Below are 22,944 nucleotides of genomic sequence, written 5' to 3'. Positions count from 1 at the left end.
TAGTCAGGCTGCTGTACATCTTGTGGGCAGATATACTGTTATTATTGTTCGTCATGGATACATTTGCATCTTTAAGCGCTCTTATTGGGATAGTTTTCTAGACTGGCATCAAATTAGAAGAAAATTCTGCAGTAACTCTACAGACATTTTTCCTTCAGACAAAAAAAAAGAATTATTACCATATAATTTATCGCGATGGTTATATACTTGATGGTGGACGAATTGGTTGCCTCCATATCCTGTACCTGTTTCTGACTTGACTTTTCGATTTCTCTAGCATGTGCATCATATTCCTCCCTTTACTGTTTTTGAAACCAGAAAACTGTCAAGTTGAAGGCGTAAATGGGGCATGTGTGTTATTATATCAATACTTGTTTAACTGTCAGTAATTTTCAATGGATTTTCTGCAGCTGTGTACCTGTGCTCTAATAATGGCTAAATATGATAGCAGATACAAGAAGGGTTTGAGAAATTGGTATCTATAGCGCAGAAGGGGAGAATGATACAGAATCTGAAACTGTGATACTGGAAATACTGTAAAAAACAATCCAATGGACAGGACACTGTTCTAGTTGCAGACCGTCAGTTCCAAAGAAGTTTCTTGGGGCATGTAAGCGTTGATTTCAGATGCCCGTTGACATGTGCTAAAGGTTTGGATTACATTGTTCCAGGATTGATTCCATGTTTCTTGGTGGAGTTACTGTTCCTAAATCATATCCTTAGATTGTAAGTTATCTCAGAAAGTAGACTCCAGTTAGGCAAGGAAAAGGTGTCAAGAACTAGTTAAGCAAAGGTGAATGTGCGTTACATGCTTCTCTATTTAGCCACACGCATGCGCATCCTGCAAAGTTCGCAGATTGGATTAACCAATGAATCCTTGATTCTCTTACCACAACAAACGTGGATCGTATGATGTCGAACTGGGGTTGGATTTCAATTTGTTGATGCCTGAACATGTAATAAGCCCTGGCTTCAAGCTGTTGCCATTGGCCTCCAGAAAGCAGAGATTGAAACAGATTAGGTGAATTTAGTTTGGCACAGACTATAAAGTGATGCTTACTTTCAAATAAGTTATTGAACAACTGACCAATAATTCCTGGATGCTGCAATATTTTAGGGTATCTTCAACATTTCTTTTTCCAGAAGAAAGCTACAGAGGCCCAGATCCAACAGACTTTAATGACCCAACTCTGTTATTACGTCTATTCTTTAGCATTCTGATTGGAAGATCATGCAAATGGCAAGATAAAAGCAAACTGAATCATATTTGCACCATGGAGAGCTTTTGCATGCTTATCCTTAACGTAAATGAAAGGGCAAAAGTAGACCCTATAAATAGCAATGGTGCCAGAAGGCCTCCTTATAAGCGAGCTTAGTAGAGAACTTGAGTACGCACTTGAAGATGGTGAAACTGTCTACTCTCTGTTTCCTGTTTGTCCTCTTCCTTGCCTCTGGTAATGGCCTATTCTTCATATCTTGTATGATCTTGATGATTGGTATTTCTTACATAGAAGTTTCGAGCTTGTTTATCTAGAAATTAATCTATGGATTCCAGGCATCATCTCTAACATCGCGATATCATCAATAAGGAGATCTAGACTTGTTCTGTACTCTTTACTGATGACTCCCATTATCATCTCAAGATTATGGTAAAACATTAATGGCATTGAAGCTTGATTCTTACCATTAACCGATAGAAGCGATCACTCTTTTCTTTTCCTTGTGTGTAAATTAAACACATAAAAAGGTAAGTTGCTTTATGCAGATCATTTGATGGATGATGGCTCTATCATTTATTTATATTTTTGTCTTGCAGATGAGAAACTAGTGCTCATGGTAGGAGCAAGAGACTGCCACAAAGTATGGACCTGCAAAGGTCAAAACCGTTGCTGGGAAGACTGTAAGAATCGATATAGCGGAACGGGCCTCTGCGATTTGTACACAGCACCACCTGTTCCAAAGCAATGCTTCTGTGCATATAAATGCTAGTCTTAGTTTGAAGCATCGTGTAGTAAGCTAAACAAGACTTGAATGAATAAATGACAACCTTTCTAAGTTATCATGAAATGTATTTCCTAGATATCTGGAGTTCAAACCTCCTTTGAATATACTATGCTAGCTCTTCGAACTGTGTTCTACCGTGGGTTATATATTTGAATTTTAAAAAAAATAGATATATTGGTTATTTCAATGTGTTTTCCCACATGAAAAAAATTTAATATGTAAATCAAAATATTATACAAGCATATAATTAAATAAATCAATAATTATATATATAAATAAACCAAAAAAAAATCGTTAATAATAACCAAAAGAAAAACTAAAAAAAATTGAGAAATGTAAGTAGATCAAGGTATTTGATCCTGCAAAATATGACATTTATTAGGTTGTATTTACTGAATTTGTTTATTAAAATAAATAAAAGATAATAAAAATAGAAACACATGTGAAATTGGTTGAATAAAATAAAATAAAATAAAGATTATGCAATGCTGAATATATTAAAAATATCTAAAAATAAATATTTTTTATTTATAAAAATAAATTTCATCTATATAAAACAAAAGGGAAATATAGATAAATCGGAACAATATCTTTAAAAATAAGAAACATAAAAAAATTATAAAAAAAAAAAACTCTATTCAAAAACAGGCTGCAAATCTTGTGACTTAAGTTGGGAGACCAGGATAAACCGAGAGAAAAAAAATTGAAGATAACTAGAAAACCAATTTAAAAAAAAAATTAAAGAACAATGAAATATAAAAGGAAATAGAGCAAAAAAAAAAAAAAGAATGTTAAATTGCGTTAACTTTTTAAACTCATAACCTTGTTCATTAGATTGAAAGCACGATAAATAAATAAATAAATAAACAAATCATTAGACCAGGAAAATCATATTAGAGGTTTGTTTACCTTAAAATTGCTAAGAAAAATAGATCTAATCTGGATAAGATATTTTTATTTCAGGTTGATTTCAAGTTTTAGGATGGTTTTTTAGGTCAGGAATAGGTTTATCAAGTTACCTATAATGTTTTCTAGGTGTTTTGAGTAAGACAAAATGGGTTGAAATGTGGTTTTTGAGTCTAAAAAACCATTAGCACGTTTCTTCAGCCATTAACGACGCGTCGTTTGATTCTTTAAAAAAAAATTGAAACAGATAACATGTTATTTTTCCCAAATACAAAGGACAAAAAGGGCTTAACCACACAAACCCTAATGAAATGGGCCAATGGACCCTAATGAAATGGGTCAAACTGGTTGTCCTGGCCTGCTAGGCCCAGTAATACCTGATCTTTTCTTTTAAAAAAAATCTATTTTTTTAATTAATGATTTTTTATATGTTTTTTTCAAAATTATTTTTTTATTTATATTTACATTAGTGCCTCTTATCTCTTTTATTTTGTTTTAAGAGCCTTTTTTAAATTACGGTTATCTTTTTATGCATTTAATTTTTGAAAATATTTTTATGATTCATCTGTAATTTTTATTATATTTTGCAAAGATAAACTTTATTTTTGAAAAATAATTTTTTTTTCAGATAATATTTCTAATTATTGCAGTCTTGTATAGGATTTTTTTTCCTTTTATTTTTTTTAATCAATTTAATGTGTGTCTATTTATATTATCACTTTATTGATTAAAAAATTTATTTTTATTTTTAGATAATATTTTTAATATGTGCATCTTACATGATATTTATTTTTTATTTTTATTTTATTCAATCAATTTAATATATATGTCTATTTATATTATCGTTTGTTTAAGTAAAAATTATCTTAAGAGACAAATTTAGTAAACACAACTGGATAAATATCTCGTCTTGTAAAATTAATATTTTGATCTATATTTGTCTCTTGATTTTTCTAGTTTTATTTTTAGTTATTGTTTATAATTTTATTTTTTTTAATAACCCATATAATTCTTAATTTATTTGATTATATGTATGTATAAAGTTTTTTATTTTCACTTGGAATTCTTTTAACTACAAGAATATGTCAAAAAAATTATGTAAATTTTTGTTATTAGAAAAAAATATCTCAATCGTGGCGAAGCGTAGGTCAATTATTCATTCAAATTCTATCAATTGCTCTATTTTTTTTATGATGTGATGTGATTATTTCTCATTAAGTACATAAAGTTTAATTTTTTTTTATTTGGATATACTGATCTTTTCAATTTTATTAACCAAGTGATTTAATAAAAGAATTCCCTTGCTATTTGCAAACACATAATATCCGTTCATTTGTTGAAGATGATAAATATTTTAATTATGTAACCAATTTATTTTAAAATTTTAATTAAATATAAAATAGTTTCTAGTCTCAACTATATGGATGGCTTGCAAATTATCAAAATAGAGATTTTTTTCTATTGGGCTTTGAAAAAAAGGGCCATTGGGTTCCTTCTGGTTTTTCCGTTCGCTTTTGTTTTAGGGCACGAGAGAGAGACTGAACCTGGAGTCTGAAGTTGTGAGAGAGATTAGCTACTTGGGTTAGCTTTCACCTTCTTTATAAGAACACCAGGAGACGACAGCTTTTGCTTTTGCTTCTGCTTTTGCTTTCGAACATGATGATGCGGAAAAGCCCTTTCGCAGCTTCTGCTTCTTGTGTTTCTCAGCTTCTTCAACAACAACAAATGGAAATGGGTACTTTTCCTAAATTCCCTTCTTTCTTATTCTTCATTCACCAGCACTTCACTGCTTCTACAGCTTCTACCACCAGTATTAGTCCTTCCTCGATAACAGATGGTGGGTTTTGTAGTGATTATAGCAATCCTAATAGTGTTGCCGATGCCGTTGCTTCTTTCAATCAGTTGCTTAGCATTCGTCCGGTGCCATCCATTGTGGAATTTAACAAGTTATTAGGGTCCATTGTGAAAAACAAGCATTACTCTACTGTAATCTCTTTCTTCAAACAAATGGATTTGTCAAATATCAGACCTAATGTTGCTACTCTTACCATTTTGATTAACTGCTTCTGCCACTCCAACCATCATCACATTCCTTTTGCATTCTCTGTTTTTGGTAAAATGTTCAAACTTGGACTTCAACCCACTCTTGTCACTTTCAATACCCTACTTAGCGGCCTTTGCTCCAAGGCCAAAATAATGGATGCAGTAAAATTGTTTGATGAGATGGTAAAGATGGGGCATGAACCTGATGTGATTACTTATAGTACTATAATTAATGGTTTATGCAAAATGGGCAACACGACCATGGCACTTCAGTTGCTCAAGAAGATGGAAGAAAAAGGTTGTAAGCCAAATGTGGTGGCATATAATACAATCATAGATAGCCTTTGTAAAGATAGACTGGTAACTGAAGCCATGGACTTCTTTTCTGAAATGGTCAAGGAAGGAATTCCACCAGATGTTTTTACTTACAGCTCAATTCTGCACGGTTTTTGCAATTTAGGACGAGTGAATGAAGCAACTAGCTTGTTCAAGCAAATGGTTGAAAGGAATGTTATTCCAAATAAAGTGACATTCACTATTTTAATTGATGGACTCTGCAAAAAAAGGATGATTTCAGAAGCTTGGCGTGTTTTTGAAACGATGACTGAAAAGGGTTTAGAACCAGATGTTTACACTTACAATGCTTTGATGGATGGATACTGTTCTCGGAGCCAAATGGATGAGGCCCAAAAATTGTTCAACATCATGGATCGCAAGGGTTGCGCACCTAATGTTCGAAGTTATAACATCTTGATCAACGGGCACTGTAAGAGTGGAAGGATTGATGAGGCAAAAGGACTCCTTGCTGAAATGTCTCATAAATCATTGACTCCTGATATTTTCACTTACAGTACTCTTATGAGAGGTTTTTGCCAAGTAGGGAGACCTCAGGAGGCACAGGAACTTCTTAAGGAGATGTGCTCTTATGGCCTGCTTCCAAATTTGATAACTTACTCTATTGTGCTAGATGGCTTATGCAAACATGGCCATTTGGATGAGGCATTCGAACTGCTCAAGGCAATGCAGGAGAGCAAGATAGAACCTAATATTTTCATTTATACTATCCTTATTGAAGGGATGTGCACTTTTGGCAAGCTTGAGGCTGCAAGGGAACTGTTCTCCAATCTTTTTGTTAAAGGAATACAACCTACTGTGGTCACATATACTGTCATGATCAGTGGACTTTTGAAAGGAGGGCTATCAAATGAAGCATGTGAGTTGTTTAGAGAAATGGCAGTTAATGGCTGCTTGCCGAATAGTTGCACTTACAACGTTATAATCCAAGGATTTCTTCGAAACGGTGACACACCAAATGCAGTACGACTAATCGAAGAAATGGTTGGTAAAGGATTCTCTGCAGATTCGTCTACATTTAGAATGTTATCGGATCTGGAATCGAGTGATGAAATCATAAGTCAATTTATGCGTGGAAGCTCTCAAGATAGAAAAACGAAGTGAAATTTTCCTATCAAGTGTAGTTTTCTTCAAAATAGTTAGGTTTTTGTACACCCTTTCAAGTTTTTGCACTGCTCATATTTTGAGCTTTGATGAGCAATTTCTCACCCGCCAGTCACCAGTGACTATTACTAGTAATGTGAATAGATGATCCATTAATTGATTATATATTGATAATATTTTATTTATTGTAAGTGCTTAAAGACTATCAGAATGGCAAGATCGAAAGTTGCAGTTTCAAAGGGAATACAGTTGCCAGTATCTGAATGTTAGTGATAATAAAATGGTATTTCAAATGAATTTTGCTTGATGTAAACTCGTACTTTATGTCTGTATTTTGTATTTTCATATTGATTGATTAAATTGAAAACTAGAAAGAAAAATTATAAATCAAAAAAATAAGAAAATATACATGATAATTTATAATTAAAGGATAAAATTAAAAATAAACAAAAATTTAAATTAAAAATCAAAAAAATAAGAATTCAAATTAAAATATCAAAAGCAAAGTGGGTCAACCTGTAATTTTTAAAAAGAAAAGAGAAAAAAAAATATTACCGGTAACAAAAAGTCTCATCTTTAACACGCGTCGCACCGGAAGAATGAGAATATAATACCGCTTCTAACAACATTGGTGAGAAGATACATTTGACCATTAGAAAATGTTAACCCCCTCAATGAATGAAAAAAACGATGAAGCTTCTAATAATATTGGCAAGATAATTTTTAAATCCAAATCGATAGTTAATTTAGAATAAGTTCTAAGTCATGGGTGGCGAGGGTCAACCCAACTCACAAGTTGACCTGTGATAATGGCTAAGTCACAAATTATATATATAAAAAATCAAAATAATCCTATTTTGATAAAAAAAAAATTTAAAAATCAATAATTTTTTATTTATATCTTATCTCGGATATTTTAAGTTAACCAAATCAGGCAGGATCAACGTTCTTTTAATTTTTTAAAACTCAGAATAATCCAGCTCGGATCGATTTTATCCGTCCATTATTTATCAAAAACAAAATAAGCTAAGCAATAGACAAGACGGCTATTTATCTGGTCTTTATCTAATTCAATCCAGTCAAATCGATACTCTCTAGCATAATAACACTAACTTTAACCATAAATGAGCCATGTAAGAAGAACTAATAACCCCTAATAGTATCCTACTGTTGGGGAATATTATCTCAATTGTGTTTTATAAAATTTTAATTTTTTTTATTTAAATTTAATTTTTTTTATAATTTTAAATTATTTTTAAAATAAAATACTTTACAAAATAATTATTATTATACTTTCAAACACACGAAACGGCATCCAACATCTCATGTTTTTTGAAAGGATAGAGATAATTTTACTGTAACAATAAATATTTTTTTCCGCCTTGCTACGCGTTTTAGAGTTTTTGTCGGTATAATGTATAATTAAACTTTTTTTTTCATATTGTAATTGTACTAAACACTCTCTCTCCACCCTAATAATCTCCACCGCTGCTTTCACTGTTCACACTTCTTATTATCTCACAAATTTTCTATCATTTTCTCGGGAAAATTCCAGCTGAAGATTCTGACTTCAACATATACTTTCAGGTAAGGAGACTCACTTACCCTTGTTGGGTTTTCAGTAAAGATCATTTCTTTTTAACATTTTGATTCTTTCTTGAACTGCTTTGATCCTTTTTGGCTGTTTTTTCATCTCGGTTTTGTGTTATTTTATCGTATGTGAATCTATTGGGATGCTAAATATTGGTTGCTCTTTAAAAATGGTGTCTTTGAGAGTTATTGAAATTCAATTATCTTATTTTGAGAGATTGATTGGTACTCGGAAGAATCCGGGAGAAAGTTGCCCCGATCCAGCTGGCCACGCTCGCAGCATCTCATTCACACGTGAACCTACGCGCCGCCTCCACTCCGAGACGGTTCCCTGCTTCCTCCTTGCAGGTACGCTTCTTATCATCTTTCAATCGCACCGTGACTGTAAGGATGGCTCTCCCTCCGTCTGCCCAAAACCCAGTTGTTGAGCAGCAGAAAGTTACAATATCAAACAAACATGGTGAAAAACTGATAGGCTTATTACATGACACTGGATCCAACGACATAGTTATATTATGCCATGGTTTTTGTTCCACAAAGGAAAACGATATCATGGTGAATCTTGCCAAGGCATTAGAAAAGGAAGGAATCTCTGCCTTCCGTTTCGACTTGGCTGGAAACGGGGAAAGTGAAGGTTCATTTGCATATGGTAATTACAGGAGAGAGGCTGATGATTTACGTGCTGTAATCGAACACTTCCGCGGAGCAAGCCCAAGCAGAGGCATAAGTGCAATTCTTGGGCATAGTAAAGGAGGCGATGTGGTGCTCCTATATGCTTCAAAATATCAGGATATCAGCACAGTTTTCAATGTTTCTGGCCGTTATGATCTGAAGAGAGGCATTGAAGAACGAACTGGAAAGGGTTTTATGGAAAAGATCAAACAAGATGGATTCATTGATGTTAAGGATGGAACGGGGAGTGTCATTTATCGTGTGACCAAGGAAAGTCTGATGGATCGCCTGAATACTGATATGCATGAAGCATGTCTTGCGATCAAGAAGGATTGCAGGGTCTTCACCATTCATGGTTCTGCTGATGAAATCATCCCAGTGGAGGATGCGTTAGAGTTTGCCAAGATCATACCAAATCACAATCTACACATCATAGAAGGAGCAAATCATTGCTACACTTCACATCTAACTGAGTTAGCATCTGTTGTGTCGAACCTCATGAAAGCAACCTTAAAGCAGGGCAAGGATACCCCTTAGAGCTCGGTAGTGATGTGCATCAAGATATAAAAATAATACCCTAGATGGCACTTGATCTAGGATAGTGTGGTTTTCACTTTTTTCAGGCTGTTTTTTCCAAGAATTGCTGGGTTTGTCAAGGTCTCACTTTTTAATGTGCTTGTATTTTCTGGTGGTCCATCTATTAATAATACAATTTAATATTATTAGGAAACAAGTTTATGGAATTGTTTTTTTTATGTGATGATGTTAAAAAATTTAAAAACAATTCAAAAAATAATTTAATATATTTTTAAAAAGTATTTTATACCTTGTTTGGTATTTTGTTGTGGTCAAGTTTTTTTAAAAATGATAAAAAAAATTTATGTTTTTAGATTGTTTTGATTTATTGATATCAAAAATAAATTTTAAAAAATAAAAAATAGATATTATTTTGATGTATTTTCAAGTTAAATACTAATATAATATTAAATACTACATACCAAAATACTTTTTGCGTTTTCAAGTTAATATTTTTTTTTTGAATCTTGAATTTTATATTCTCTCTTAATCTATAAATATTTTGTATATATGAATATTCTGAAAAGAAATTTCCAATTACATAAATAAAATAATACTCCCATTCCGGTTTTTTTTTCTATTATTATTCCCTCGTTTATGGTGGAGGTGGGTGGGTGGGTGGGTGGGGCGGGCACAACTTTTCTTTTCTTATTTTTTTTTTAATTTCCTATAAATATTAATGATTTTGGTTTTGACCAGACTAAAATACTAATTCATTGCGTGTAAGCTCTCCAAAGGATATCATATGATATGACCGTTGTTTTTGGATCCCAAGGTACCTTTACCACATGAGAGATTCCGATTTATTTCTTATTTATCTTTTAATTTAGAGTTTTATTTAGAAAATTCCATGGTGCTTGAGAATAATCAGAGATATTCTATCAGATATTCATGATACTTACTTCGAAAATTAAGAAAATTAAGAATATAAAATTTATGGTTCACCAAAAAAAAAAAACCTTCATTTAGAATTTATTTTTCTTATTATATTTTGTTTATTTCCTTAAAGTGAGTTAGAGAGTAATTACTGGAATATTTTTAGCTATTTCTAACCGCCATAAAATTACTTATTTTATATTGTTTTAATTAATAAAAAAATATAGAATTAATGCCTTTTAATCCAAAATTATTTTTTAAAATACTTAAACTACAATTCTAAACAAGCTTTATTTTCAAGCTTCCTCCACATAGTTTTGAGAATGTTCAGAGCACTGAACAAATTATGTTTTGCCAGACAGTTGAAAATCCAACGATATTCAGACAAAATGGAACGAAAAGAGTAGTTTTTTTTTCATAGTTATTTAACTAGTTCTAGCCCGTGACATTTCAAGGCTTGGGTAGTGGATTAGTCTAAGTTCACATGATTAGCATAAGTCAATGTTAAAAGCTAAAAAAAAAAGAAAAAAAAAAAGCATGTTCAAGCTTTTTAAATAAAGATCAAACTGAGTTTTGAGAAGATTTTGACCGATTCAACTTAATTACATGTTTATTTATGGAGTCACAAAAGTTTAATTAAGTTAATTTTAACTTGAATATTTTAAATTTTACCCGAATAAGTCTCAAGTTCATCAAGTTTTACATTGACCTGCAAGATCAAGTCGAGTTTAATACCACTAGTTTTTTTTAATAGTAAGTCTACACATCATGATAGTAATAAATTAGTAATTACTCGAAAAACAAAGTAATTATTTAAATGCACTAAAAGACCTCGGATTACTTATGATGTTTTACTATTTAAATTTTAGTAAAACACCTTAATATATGTTTTTAATCATTTTATAATAAATCCAAGTTGTAACTTAATACATGTGTACGCAAAAGGTCATGGGTTTAATTCCTAGTGGGCGTGTTTATTTTCTTAATTGTTTTAGATGATTTATTGTTTATCATTTTATTTTCAAAAAATAAATGGAACAAAGCCAGACGCATGGGCATTACTTGTTAAGTGCACCCTGCTCTGGGCTTTTTTTTTTATACATTTTTTTTTTATTTTTTTTTTTACACTCTGACAAAAAAAATCATCGATTCACTTACTCTTAAACTTTAACATAATTTTTAAATACTATTATAATTTTTTATTTAAATTTTACTAATAATAAATTGTTTATAAGAAATCAGTTGAAATAAGTTATTTATTATTAAAATATTTTAATAGATTTGGAACATGATTTTATCATATTCATAATTTTTTAAGTTTTCAATCACACAAAATATAAACATACTATTTTGATATTTTTTAAAAAAATTTGCTTTGATGATCAAATTATTTTAAAACAAAAACAATGTTTTTAGTTAAAACTATCATGCTGACTAAGATAAATAAGAGATACATTGATATTGATATGAAAAATCATCTATAAAAGAATAAAATCAAAATGGCTATATTTTCAGTTTAATGAAAATGTTAGAGAATTTCCCAAAACCTAATTTTTTTTCCAAGGTTAAAAAAATTTAGGTCCCTCGTAGCTTAACACAAACATACAAACTAGCCATAAAAAAAAAAAAACTAAGTCGTGAGGTGTTTTAATTGTAGAATGAATATTGTGTACTTCTTCATAAATCATTGTGGTCTGATATAGTCAAATTTTCTTAAAATTTTAATATGATTCTCAAATTTATTTTTATTTGCATAATTTAACATTTTTTAGCCCAAATTGACATCCAAATGTTTTTTAAAAAAATATTAGATTGAAAGACAAGTGACCAAAGTAAAAAGAGCAGAGAAAATAAGTTGCAACTTTAAATTTTATTTAAAAAATTCATTTTACTCCCTTATTATTTCTAGTTAATAGGTGGTCGGTCACTTTAGTTGTTAGAAATTTAATTTTGATACTAAATTTTATTTTCCTCATTTTCCAGTCCTTTTCGTGTGAGGATAGAGATAGACTCGCTAGATTCCAACGTAAAGAAAGAAAGTCATTATTGATGACAATTTTGACCAAAAAATAGTTGATCTTAGTGTTAATGAGTTTTAATTGATGAGGAGAGTTTTCACCTAGGCATTTGCTTTCCTTCTCTCTACCTGCTGATGCAGATCCGACAGTGAGAAGATTTTCGAGTTCGAGTTGATTTCGGGGTTTTGAGTTGTTTTTTGTTGTTGTTTGAGGCTATTGATAGATTTATAAAGGTGTTGTTGTAGGTGTTCTAAGTTAAAAATAGGTTTTTTGGCCAAAAACAGAAAGCCTGCTTTTCTTGCGATCTCTGGCCGATGATTCTTCAAACAATAGATGATGCATCGTTTATTTATTTCTTAAAAAAAAATGGCATGGATGACAAATCATCCATCTTTTTTAAAAAATAAATAATAAAGTCATGCTCAATTGCACGAGCTAGGCTGTTTTTTAAGGTCTTGACACGTTGGGTCACCAGGCACACACATATAGGTTTATTTTTGGTTTTTTTACTATTTTATTTATGGGTGAAGAAATAATTAATAAAAATAATAATTAAACCAGTCGAGTCTACGAGTCGAACTACAGGTTTGACGGGTTAACATGTAACATCAAACCTATTACTTATTTTTCTTTAATTAATCTTTCCTTTATTTTTAAAAAGTATAACTACACCCTTCGTAATCGATGATCAATTTTTTTATTTGATTCAAAATTTTAAAAATGCCGTTCCATAATTTCTTATCAATGATATACTTTAGCTATCTTGATCCCATACGTCTATCAAGTTTTTTTTTAATTAAAAAAACACTTCATAAAAGAAAATTCTCATACACTTTATTTTCATATAAATAAATAAAAAATCTTCAAGATAAAAAGTTTTTTAAATTTAATGGTGTGCATTACCTGCGTTGTAAATTTACTTGACTGACTAAAATTCACTTAAGTTGTTTTAATTGATTTCTATTTTTTTTTAATTTTATCTTTAATTTTGATATATTAGCCTAACTTAACACAAATAAATCTAATATTTTTAACATCTTATTATTAAATAAAAAAATCATTTAATTTACAATAAAAGTTCATTTTATTTAGTGCTTAAAAGCGGTGTAAAACGGCCATCTCATGCTGTAAAATTTTGTGACCAGAACTAACTTAAGAACTGCAGCGACTTCCACAGTTGTATGTCACATTTGTCATCGTAAATTTCGCTCTCTCACTAAACCCTCTCTCTCTTCCCAACCTGAAAATCTCCACTACTGACTTCACTGTTCGCTCTTCTTCTTATCTCACTTCCCCCCTTAATTTTCCATCACTTTCTCGGGAAAATTCCAGCTGAAGATTCTGACTTCAACATATACTTTCAGGTAAGGGGACTCACTTTCCCTTGCTGGGTTTTCAGTAAAGATCATTTCTTTTTTAACATTTTGATTCATTCTTGAACTGCTTTGATCTTTTTTGGCTGTTTCCTCGTCTGGGTTTTGTGTCATTTTATTGTATGTGAATCATTGTGTATCGGGATGCTAAATATTAATCGGGTCTTTAAAAATGGTGTCTGTGAGGAGGGTTTTGGAAAATATTATGTGGGCTTGCTGTATCTCTTAGCTGTTTTTGCCTTTTGAATTGAGTTATTGAAGTTCAGTTGTTTAAAGGGACTGATAATCCAACTACTGCAAGAGAAGAGTTAGTTTAGTGCAGTGGACCAAATAGGGTTCGCGTAAATATGAATTTTTATTTTTGTTATTCAGTTGAAACATTCCACATTCACATTTTGTTTATCTTAATTTGTGTTTTTTTCCCTTTTCAAGTATTTGAATAAGAATTAATTGTTGGTTAATAAATAGAGCACAAACAGTTTCGGTTGCAGAAGCTATGAATAAGCCTGCTTTGAGATCATTTGATAGGGTAACTAGCTATTCAAGGTGGTTTGAAAGCTTTAGTTGGCCTGTATTCGGGAAACAGCTATTTATTTTTCATTAGTTGTAGATGATTATGTTTTCACTTATGGACTTTGACATGACAAACCAGACACGAGTACTTGTACCAATGACAGTTTCTTTGCCAATTTGAAATTCCAGTTGAAAGTAATAATTAAATTGAATACACTGGTCAGTAGTTGCCCATCGAATACCTTCATGCAAAAATGGTTGGGAGGGCATAGTCTTAACAAGCTATGCTTTTGATATCGGAGACAAATGGAAGATATCCATTTTCATTTCTCTGTTGTCATGATTAGGTAGCAGGCAGTCAGAGTTTATCTTCGCAAGTGCTTGGCTTTCTTGCTAAAACGAAGTTAGATATATGAAACTGAATACTTGCAGCTTGCTGAATACTTGTATAATATGTGGAGCTAGTTACTTCAACTTCACCTTTCTTACATGTTGAACCTGTGTTACAAATTGGATACAGCATTGCAGCATAAAGGTGCTGCTTTGTGTCTCAGTATTACTTGGGAAATCCGTGTACAATTTTCAGTTCTCTTTCTATTAACAAGTGTAAAAGAAGTGGATTTCTTTTCCCTCATGCCCAAACAGTTTGCTTTAATATATTTCCAATGTCACATGTAGAGGTATGTATAAGAACCAACTGCAAGAGTTGGCTCAAAGAAGCTGCTTCAACCTGCCATCCTATTCGTGTATAAGGGAAGGGCCAGACCATGCCCCTCGATTCAAAGCTACTGTCAACTTCAATGGAGAAACTTTTGAAAGCCCTACTTTTTGCTCCACTCTGAGGCTAGCAGAACATGCTGCAGCTGAGGTAGCTCTCAACACACTAGCAAGCCGGGGCCCTTCTAGAGCATTAATTGCTGGAGTTCTGGTGAGCACTGGTCTCTATATCTTCTTCTATTATATGAAAAAATTATCATTAGTTCAGTTCAAAATTATAGTGCTTTAGTATGCTTTCCTCTCTTTCTCACCAGCTACAAACCCTCCTACAAAGACTTTGGACCACAACATCATGCCAAAATTTACAGTCGACACTAGCATTTTTTGGATTTTGATCAATCTGGGAGAAAGCTCTACATTTTGTGCTCTATAACTTTGCATTTCTTAGATCCATTATAACAATGTAGATGTTGTCAACTGAAATATGTAATGAATTGATATATCCATGTTGTTTATGTAAGTTAACATTGCAAGTTTGGTCCTCCACCAACAAGCCACCACTTAGATTGTCACAGCTCCATTTGAACTGGACTTTCATTAAATGATCGTGCTGTCTCTTTTTTCAAATTAACTATCTTATTCCAAACAGTAATTTCTCTAGAAAAACACTGTCTGGGAAATTTCTGGGACAGTAATACTTGTAATCCATTAATGCTAATCCATCTTAGTACAGTCATCTGAACACTGTAGTTTTTTTTTTTTTTGAAAATGACTATACTGGGATTGAAATTATAAGATTTTCTTATTTTGACAATTTTGCACCCTTTATTTGTGTCTCCTAGGAACATCCTAGCAATGAACATAATAGCTAGTACGATAGTAAATATTATTTATGGTAAAGAGGAGGTTGAGCTTGGTATGAAGAAAGAATAAAATAAATAAACTGAATACAGGACAAGCAATTCATGGCTTCAGGAAAATGTTTTTGAATCTTCTTTGTTCTAATTGACTTTATAGCTTGCTTCAAATTTGCATCTTCATAGTACATCATTCTCTAATGTTTCCTCTTGTTACTTTTTTGTAACTTATTCATCATTTTTATCTCAAAAGTCAAACATATTATATTCCAGACAATAAGTTTTTGTGCTTTCTCTTGTTCAGGATGAAACAGGAGTCTACAAGAATTTGCTCCAGGAGACTGCTCACAGAGCTGGGTTAAAGCTTCCAGTGTATACCACGATTCGATCAGGACCTGGCCATGTTCCTGTCTTCTCGTGCACTGTTGAGCTTGCAGGAATGAGCTTCACTGGAGAACCAGCTAGGACTAAGAAACAAGCTCAGAAGAATGCAGCCATGGCTGCTTGGTCTTCTCTAAAAAGATGTAAGCATTTCATCTTTTTATATCAATTCATGTTCAGATTGCTCCAACATGGTTATAATCTAAACAAACACTACTTTATCTGCTTTTTTTTCATTATGTACAAGGTAGTTTGTTCACTAGCATAAGTTGCTAATTGGGAACTAGTGCTTCTAGTTCTTCTTTCTCCTTCATTTGCTTTGAAACTAGAAAGCTGAAGGCATAGATACATGTGATCCAAGCATCGGACTGTCTTGCTTTTTGATAAGCAAAAAGGAAAGTTCATCAGATACATACACGAACATCATGAATTACTTGATGGTCCCATGTGGGATCTGTTAAAATTCACTTACTGTTTGTGTACTTGGAAATTTGTGAAAAAATGATTTCCCCTTGCAAACAATTCTCACATTTTTGGTTCAGAATTACATGGATTTATTATTAAATTATCCTTGTGGAAACTTCCATATGTTTTCCTTAGTTTAGAACTATCAAGCACATACATTTCACGGTGCTTGTTATACGTTGAATTATGGCCTCTATAACTTTGACCAGAATTCTACCAGTGTTTTGCTATGAAGACTATCTGAATATTTGATCACATTTCTGCAGTGGTTCAACACAGCACATTACCTTCCAATTCATCAACTTCTTCGCCAGTGGAGGCTAAAAGGAGCAGTGAAGAACAAGAACAAGTTGTTATTGCTCGTATTCTTGCATCTTTACAACCAGCTGAGATAAAGAACTCCAAGCAAAGTGATTCCCAGCGAGGCCAGGAGAGATTCATTCCTGTCTGCAAGGACTTGACCCCTCCAATACCAACTTTATATCCTGTGCAGTGCCAAGGCTGGGCTTACCCTAGCTTTACCCCTGAAATGGCCATATACCAAATGTGGCAGCAAGAAGAATTGTTTCAGTTGCAGAACCGTTTATTGGCATTTCAAGTTCCACCTGTTTCTCCTGGTCCTCAAATTCTTCCATATATGCAGTCCATACTCCATTCAGATTCAGTTCTATTTGGTCCTCTAAGGGAGCAAGAACCTGTACCTGCAAGTCCCAGAATTACAATTGCCACGTCAAGACCATTTTACTTGGCAGATCATCATGTCTCTGATCCAATCAAGGGAGAGTCCAAGGTGACTATTAGGGAGATACATGAGGAGAAACCAGAAGAACCAGTCCAGTGCTCTACATCAGTTATTCCAGACCCCCCTGTTGTTGGGAATTTCAATGCTGAGCAAAGATTGAAGGACCCGGTTGACATGGATGACAAACAGATGAAGGTTGAACTGGACAGAAAAGATGAAAATGTTCAACCAGGAGATAACCAAACTAGGCAATTCGAGTGGGCTTCCTGCAGTTACAAAGATTCTGGATACAGACCTGCTGACTTCCAAGCACAAAACATGCAGAATTTCCACTCTTCTCGGGTTACTCTACAGTATCCTCAAAGAGCAAGTTCACTCAGGAGTTTTAGACCAGCTCCATCTGCAGCTCCTCCTGTAATGATCAGATCTGTGAGGCCTGTACCTTCATCTACTGTACCTCCTGCACTGAACAGCAATACGGGACCTCCTCCAGTGCCCAAACTGCAAGATTTGGCAGCACAAATTCCTGCTCCACCAAGAATGCGAACTGGAGGTCATTCATATCCAGCCAGTCCCTTGCCTCAAAGAATGAACCTTGGTGGTGTCCGCCCACGTTTCATGGCACCAGCTGTTCGAATAAGATCGGTTGTGCCAGTCTGTTCGGCTCCTCCAGCAAGGAAAATGCCAACTTCAAGCCAGGGGGCAGTGGTACCTGAGAGAGGGAGCAAAGATACAGCGGCACCAGAAGACATGACAGCAGCAAGTTCAGAGCTCAGTAAGCTTCGGATATGAGCGGGTTATAGATGCCAAATAGCTCATCTTTTTGCTTCTAGATTCTACTACAGGCCCGCCCTGCGCATTGCTGCGGGATAGCTGGAGAAAAACAATAGGAGAGAGATATTGACGGTGTCTGATGAAGCTCTTTTGATGGTTTTCCTGTTTTCATCTCTAAGGTGGTCAAGATCCTTAGGAACAGCTGTATTTTATCTATTTATTGACTGTGTCAGAAAGCAATGTTTGTAAATTGCTATGTTGACTGTTTTTCGAAGCCTTTATATAAGAAATGAAGATGTTTGATGAAAAAATTATTAGATCTTTCATTGAAAGTGTGATGGTGTCTGTAGTGTTTGACCCATGTCTTTGATCGAGCTAAACAAAGGCACCGAGTGAAGAAAATTAACCATCTTTGAATCTGTTCAATCTCATGGACTCGTTGATTCAACGTGTGCTGTGTAGAGACCCCTTTTCCAGGGTAAAAGAAACAGAGAGAATGGATTATTACTGGGTAGAAAATTCAGAAAAAGGCATCAACAGAATCCAAACTGGTTTCTTGAGGATGCCTAGCCTCGTCAACTTGCAGCGTGCATTGTTTATGTGAATATATAGAGGATATCCAGAGATGCTAATACCGTTCAAGGGATCCCATTTGAGGCAACTTTAATGAAAACCCGAATTTTTTTGCTTCAATCTATTTCAAGAATTCATCAAATTAATTTTTCAAGAAATTGGCAGTTTTATTTTACTTAAAAATATATTAAAATAAATTTATTTTTATATCGACACATCAAAATCATCAAATAACACTAAAAAAATTATCAATTTAATATTTATTTAAGCTAATTTTTTTTTAAAATATATCTAAAAATAGAAGTAAAAATTATACCAAATACTCCCTAGATATGCCTGTATTGGACTCGGAGGAGCAGTAGTGTCCATTATTTGGTGCACACATGTTGCAGGTAAGCTTTACGTGAAAAAGTTCAACAGGGGAAAGACATTTAAAAGAGAAGTTACCATTACAAGGATTCACACCGTTTCAACTTTACTTAAGTTTTACTTTACTTAATACGCACCGTTTCTATATATTTGTAATCTAGAAGGCACGAGAACCTGCTCTCGTTTTCTATTCATGCCTATATACAAAGGCAGTTGTAACAGAATAGAATTATCAAAGAAAGGAAATATTATTCTGTCCTCCGTCTCTGCATTTCTGCTTTCTCTCCTATTCTTCCTCATTTCTGTTCCAATCTTCCTCGCGTCTGTTAAACTTTTTCTCCATACATTTGTTCCTTCATCAAGTGGTATCAGAGCCTTTATCTTCAGACCTTAACTATGGCTCATGACACAATGTCCCAAGATATGAAGAAGTTAGAAGGAGCATTGGCAACAGCTAACAAGGAACAAGCCCAATGGAATGACAAGATGGCCAGAATGTTTGAACAACAAGGGCAACAGCAGCTGTCCAGCGACACCCGACTTTTAAGGTTGGAGGAGCTCATTTCTGGTATTTCCCTTCAACAGAATACATTATTGCAGAAACTCCAGTTACCTACAGGGGAGACAAGCTCTAACCAAGAGCATCCACGCAACAGTCAAGAAGGTATGATAGGCAGGAATGATTGGCAGTATGGGGGACACTACAAGTTTCATAAGCCTAAGCGTGATTTTCCAGCTTTCGAAGGGGAAGACGTCCATAAATGGTTGTATAAATGCAACCAATATTTTGAGATAGAAGAGGTCCCTGACGCTGAAAAACTCAAACTAGCATCTTATTATTTGGACGGCATGGCACTGTATTGGCATCAAAATTTCATGCGCAGCAATGGTGGCAGGGTAGTAGGTTGGAATGAGTATGTGGAAGCCATCTGTGGAAGGTTTGGCGGCCATAAGGACCCTCTAGAAGAACTCAAAGATCTGAAACAAGAAGGCGATTTGGAAACTTACATCAAAGACTTTGACATTCTGTGGAATCGTGCAGAAATTGATGAACGGTATGCCTTGATCTTCTTTTTAGGTGGACTGGAAACTGAAATAAAAAATTTGGTTAAAATGTTCGAACCAAAATCCCTCAAACAAGCCTATAACCTATCCCGCCTGCAAGAAAACACTAACCTCTATAAGAAATTCCAGAAACAGTCAACCAAACACCCCACCATACCTGTTAACAACAACAACAGGACAGCTCAACCACCACCTTTTTACAAAACTTATAGCCTCACGATACACCACCCTCTAAATTGCCAGGATTATTACCCACCCCTCAAACACCAGTTACTCCTCAGCTTACGAGAAGACCAACCAGAACTCTCAGGAGTACTGAAATGAAAAAAAGAAGAGCAAAAGGTTTGTGTTTCTGGTGTGACGACAAATTTACTCCGGGGCACAAATGTAGAACAAAAAGGCTTTACTCCATTTGTTTAGTGGGAGATGAGGATGAGAATGAAGACAGTGCATTAGAGTCTGTGAGGGAGATGGAGGAATCAGAAGACATGGACCCGCACATTTCCATGAATGCCTTAGAAGGGGTTCCAGGCTGCTACACTCTTAAGGTGACAGGAAGGGTGCATAAGCTACCTATCTTTATTTTGGTAGATTCTGGGAGCACGCACAACTTCATGAATACTGAGGTCGCCAACAAATTACAGTGCAAACAAACTCTTATCAACCCAGTAACAATTAAGGTGGCCAATGGGGGAAAAATGCTATGCTCATCCATATGCAGGGTATTTATTTTGTGACAGATGTCTTTGTGATGGATTTGGATGCCTGTGATATGGTCTTAGGCGTTCAATGGTTGGCTACCCTTGGAGACATTGTGTGCAACTATAAGAGTATGTGGATGAGTTTTGATTAGCAAGAGCAGAGAGTGACACTAAAGGGAAATGAGCCTGTAAGGTTACAATCAGTCCAATATGGATAAATGAGTGGGTTACTGGACAGCAATAGGGGAATAGCAGGTATTAGCCTCTGTAGTTTATTACTGGTGCAGGAAGCAGAGGGGGCAAAGGCATTGCTGATAGGGAAAAATCTCAATGAAGAAGAAAAGGAAACCCTACAAAATCTACTCCATCTTTACCAGGACGTGTTCACTCCCTTGACAGGATTACCCCCTAACAGACCCGAAGATCACACCATTCCATTAAAGGAGGGAGCCCAACCTGTAAATCTACGACCATACAGGTATTTTAGTTTACAGAAGGATATGGTGGAAGGAATGATCTCTGAAATGATTAGTGCTGGAACAGTCCAACCAAGCCACAGTTCGTTTGCATCCCCTGTCGTGCTTGTGAAGAAAAAAGACCTTACTTGGCGGCTGTGTGTCGACTATAGAGCCCTCAACAAGTTGACAATCAAAAATAAATTCCCCATTCCATTAATTGAAGAGCTACTGGAAGAGTTAACAGGGGCAGCAGTGTTCTCAAAAATTGATTTACGCTCCAGCTACCACCAAATTCGGATGAGCTCAAAGGACATCCACAAAACAGCATTCAGAACACACAACGGACACTACGAGTTTTTAGTGATGCCCTTTGGTCTTACTAACGCCCCTGCTACCTTTCAAAGCCTGATGAATAAAGTGTTTAGAGCTCATTTGAGGAGGTTTGTTCTAGTCTTTTTTGACGACATTTTAATTTACAGCAAATCTTACACAGAGCACATGGAGCATCTACAGGTAGTTTTTGCAATACTCAGGACACACAAACTGGTAGCAAAGGAAAGCAAATGTGTCTTCGGTGATGACAAGGTAGAGTACTTGGGCCATGTCATCTCTAAGGCAGGAGTGGCTACCGAACCAGAAAAGTTACAAGCAATTAAGAAGTGGCCATTACCTCAGAACATCAAGCAATTACGGGGGTTCCTAGGGCTCACGGGGTATTACAGAAAATTTATAAAAGGATATGGCATTATCTGTCGCCCCCTCACCAAACTTCTTAAAAAGGATGCTATGGGGTGGGATCAGGAGGCAACTTTAGCTTTCGAAACCTTAAAGAAAGCAATGATTAATCCTCCAGTTTTAGCCCTACCTGACATGAGCAAGCCTTTTATCATCGAGACGGATGCATCAGGATTGGGCATTGGGGCAGTCTTAATGCAGGAGGGTCATCCTATAGCATTCATCAGTAAGGCGTTGGGGCCAAGGCAGCAAGGGTTGTCCACCTATGAAAGAGAAATGTTGGCCATTCTGCAGGCAGTAACCAAGTGGAAGCAGTACCTATGGGGTAGGACTTTTAAGATCAGAACAGACCATGTGAGTCTTAAGTACCTGCTGGACCAAAAACTATCTTCTCCCTCTCAACATTTATGGCTATCTAAACTGTTGGGCTTCGATTATGAAATTGAATTTCGAAAGGGAAGAGAAAATGTAGCAGCAGACGCTTTTTCTAGAGTCACCAACAGTGAGCTTAATGCCTTAGCATTGTCCACAATGTCGATTCCCTTAGTAGCAGATATCAAAAGATCTTGGGAGGAGGATAGCAAGATTCAATCCATCATCCAAGACTTAACAAGAGACCCGGCTACACACCCTCATTACAAATGGAGGGACAATTGCTTATTCAGGAAAGGGAAACTAGTGGCGGGGAACAATATAGAGCTCCAACATCAGCTCATAAATGTTTATCATGATACATCCTTGGGGGGACACTCTGGGTCTACAGTCACAACAGCCAGGGTTGCCAGCATTTTCTACTGGAAAAAACAGCAGAAGCAAATAAGACAATATGTGAGAGAGTACCCAACTTGTCAACAATACAAAACCGAGAATATGGCCACTCCAGGATTGTTACAGCCTTTGCCAATTCCAACTACACCCTTTACAGACATTAGCATGGATTTCATAACTGGCCTACCGAAATCAGAGGGCAAGGAAGTGATATTTGTAGTGGTAGATAGGTTCAGTAAATATGCACACTTTATGGCACTTTCACACCCGTATACAGCTCACACAGTCGCCAAGACCTTCATGGAATCAA

At 34.7% G+C, this 22,944-nt stretch overlaps 3 protein-coding genes across 5 annotated transcripts; all 3 read left to right on the top strand.

Moving 5' to 3' along the window:
* Positions 1 to 1,290: 1,290 nt before the first annotated feature.
* Positions 1,291 to 2,136, top strand: LOC7473914 (putative defensin-like protein 184). Its single transcript, XM_002319566.4, has 2 exons — positions 1,291 to 1,454; positions 1,817 to 2,136. The coding sequence occupies exons 1-2, from the start codon at positions 1,403 to 1,405 to the stop codon at positions 1,987 to 1,989; spliced, it is 225 nt and encodes a 74-aa protein (XP_002319602.2). The 5' UTR covers positions 1,291 to 1,402; the 3' UTR covers positions 1,990 to 2,136.
* A 2,267-nt stretch (positions 2,137 to 4,403) lies between these two features.
* Positions 4,404 to 6,602, top strand: LOC7473913 (putative pentatricopeptide repeat-containing protein At1g12700, mitochondrial). Its single transcript, XM_002319565.4, has one exon. It carries the CDS (start codon positions 4,567 to 4,569, stop codon positions 6,409 to 6,411), a length of 1,845 nt encoding a protein of 614 aa, XP_002319601.4. The 5' UTR covers positions 4,404 to 4,566; the 3' UTR covers positions 6,412 to 6,602.
* A 1,188-nt stretch (positions 6,603 to 7,790) lies between these two features.
* On the top strand, positions 7,791 to 18,384 carry LOC18104048 (double-stranded RNA-binding protein 2). Of its 3 annotated transcripts, none has more exons than XM_052446371.1 (4): positions 7,791 to 7,998; positions 14,708 to 14,957; positions 15,908 to 16,127; positions 16,716 to 18,384. In XM_052446371.1, the coding sequence occupies exons 2-4, from the start codon at positions 14,712 to 14,714 to the stop codon at positions 17,981 to 17,983; spliced, it is 1,734 nt and encodes a 577-aa protein (XP_052302331.1). In that variant the 5' UTR covers positions 7,791 to 7,998; positions 14,708 to 14,711; the 3' UTR covers positions 17,984 to 18,384. The 3 variants fall into 3 exon arrangements, with proteins under 3 accessions (XP_052302331.1, XP_052302332.1, XP_006375795.3); XM_006375733.3 differs by lacking the exon at positions 7,791 to 7,998 and adding an exon at positions 13,308 to 13,507; XM_052446372.1 differs by lacking the exons at positions 14,708 to 14,957; positions 15,908 to 16,127; positions 16,716 to 18,384 and adding an exon at positions 8,219 to 9,406 and having other exon boundaries at positions 7,825 to 7,998.
* Positions 18,385 to 22,944: the final 4,560 nt, after the last annotated feature.

The sequence above is a fragment of the Populus trichocarpa genome, chromosome 13, assembly GCF_000002775.5.
Source record: "Populus trichocarpa isolate Nisqually-1 chromosome 13, P.trichocarpa_v4.1, whole genome shotgun sequence".
NCBI lineage: Eukaryota > Viridiplantae > Streptophyta > Magnoliopsida > Malpighiales > Salicaceae > Populus > Populus trichocarpa.
This window is presented reverse-complemented; position numbering and strand designations above follow the sequence as displayed.

Bases quoted from the DNA above. Each gene is read 5' to 3' on its own strand.
- LOC18104048 (XM_052446371.1), top strand. From the start codon at position 14,712: ATGTATAAGAACCAACTGCAAGAGTTGGCTCAAAGAAGCTGCTTCAAC. The intron at 14,958-15,907 runs GTGAGCACTGGT...TCTCTTGTTCAG, and splicing joins CATTAATTGCTGGAGTTCTG to GATGAAACAGGAGTCTACAA. The intron at 16,128-16,715 runs GTAAGCATTTCA...ACATTTCTGCAG, and splicing joins TTGGTCTTCTCTAAAAAGAT to TGGTTCAACACAGCACATTA.
- LOC7473913 (XM_002319565.4), top strand. From the start codon at position 4,567: ATGATGATGCGGAAAAGCCCTTTCGCAGCTTCTGCTTCTTGTGTTTCT.
- LOC7473914 (XM_002319566.4), top strand. From the start codon at position 1,403: ATGGTGAAACTGTCTACTCTCTGTTTCCTGTTTGTCCTCTTCCTTGCC. The intron at 1,455-1,816 runs GTAATGGCCTAT...TTTGTCTTGCAG, and splicing joins TGTCCTCTTCCTTGCCTCTG to ATGAGAAACTAGTGCTCATG.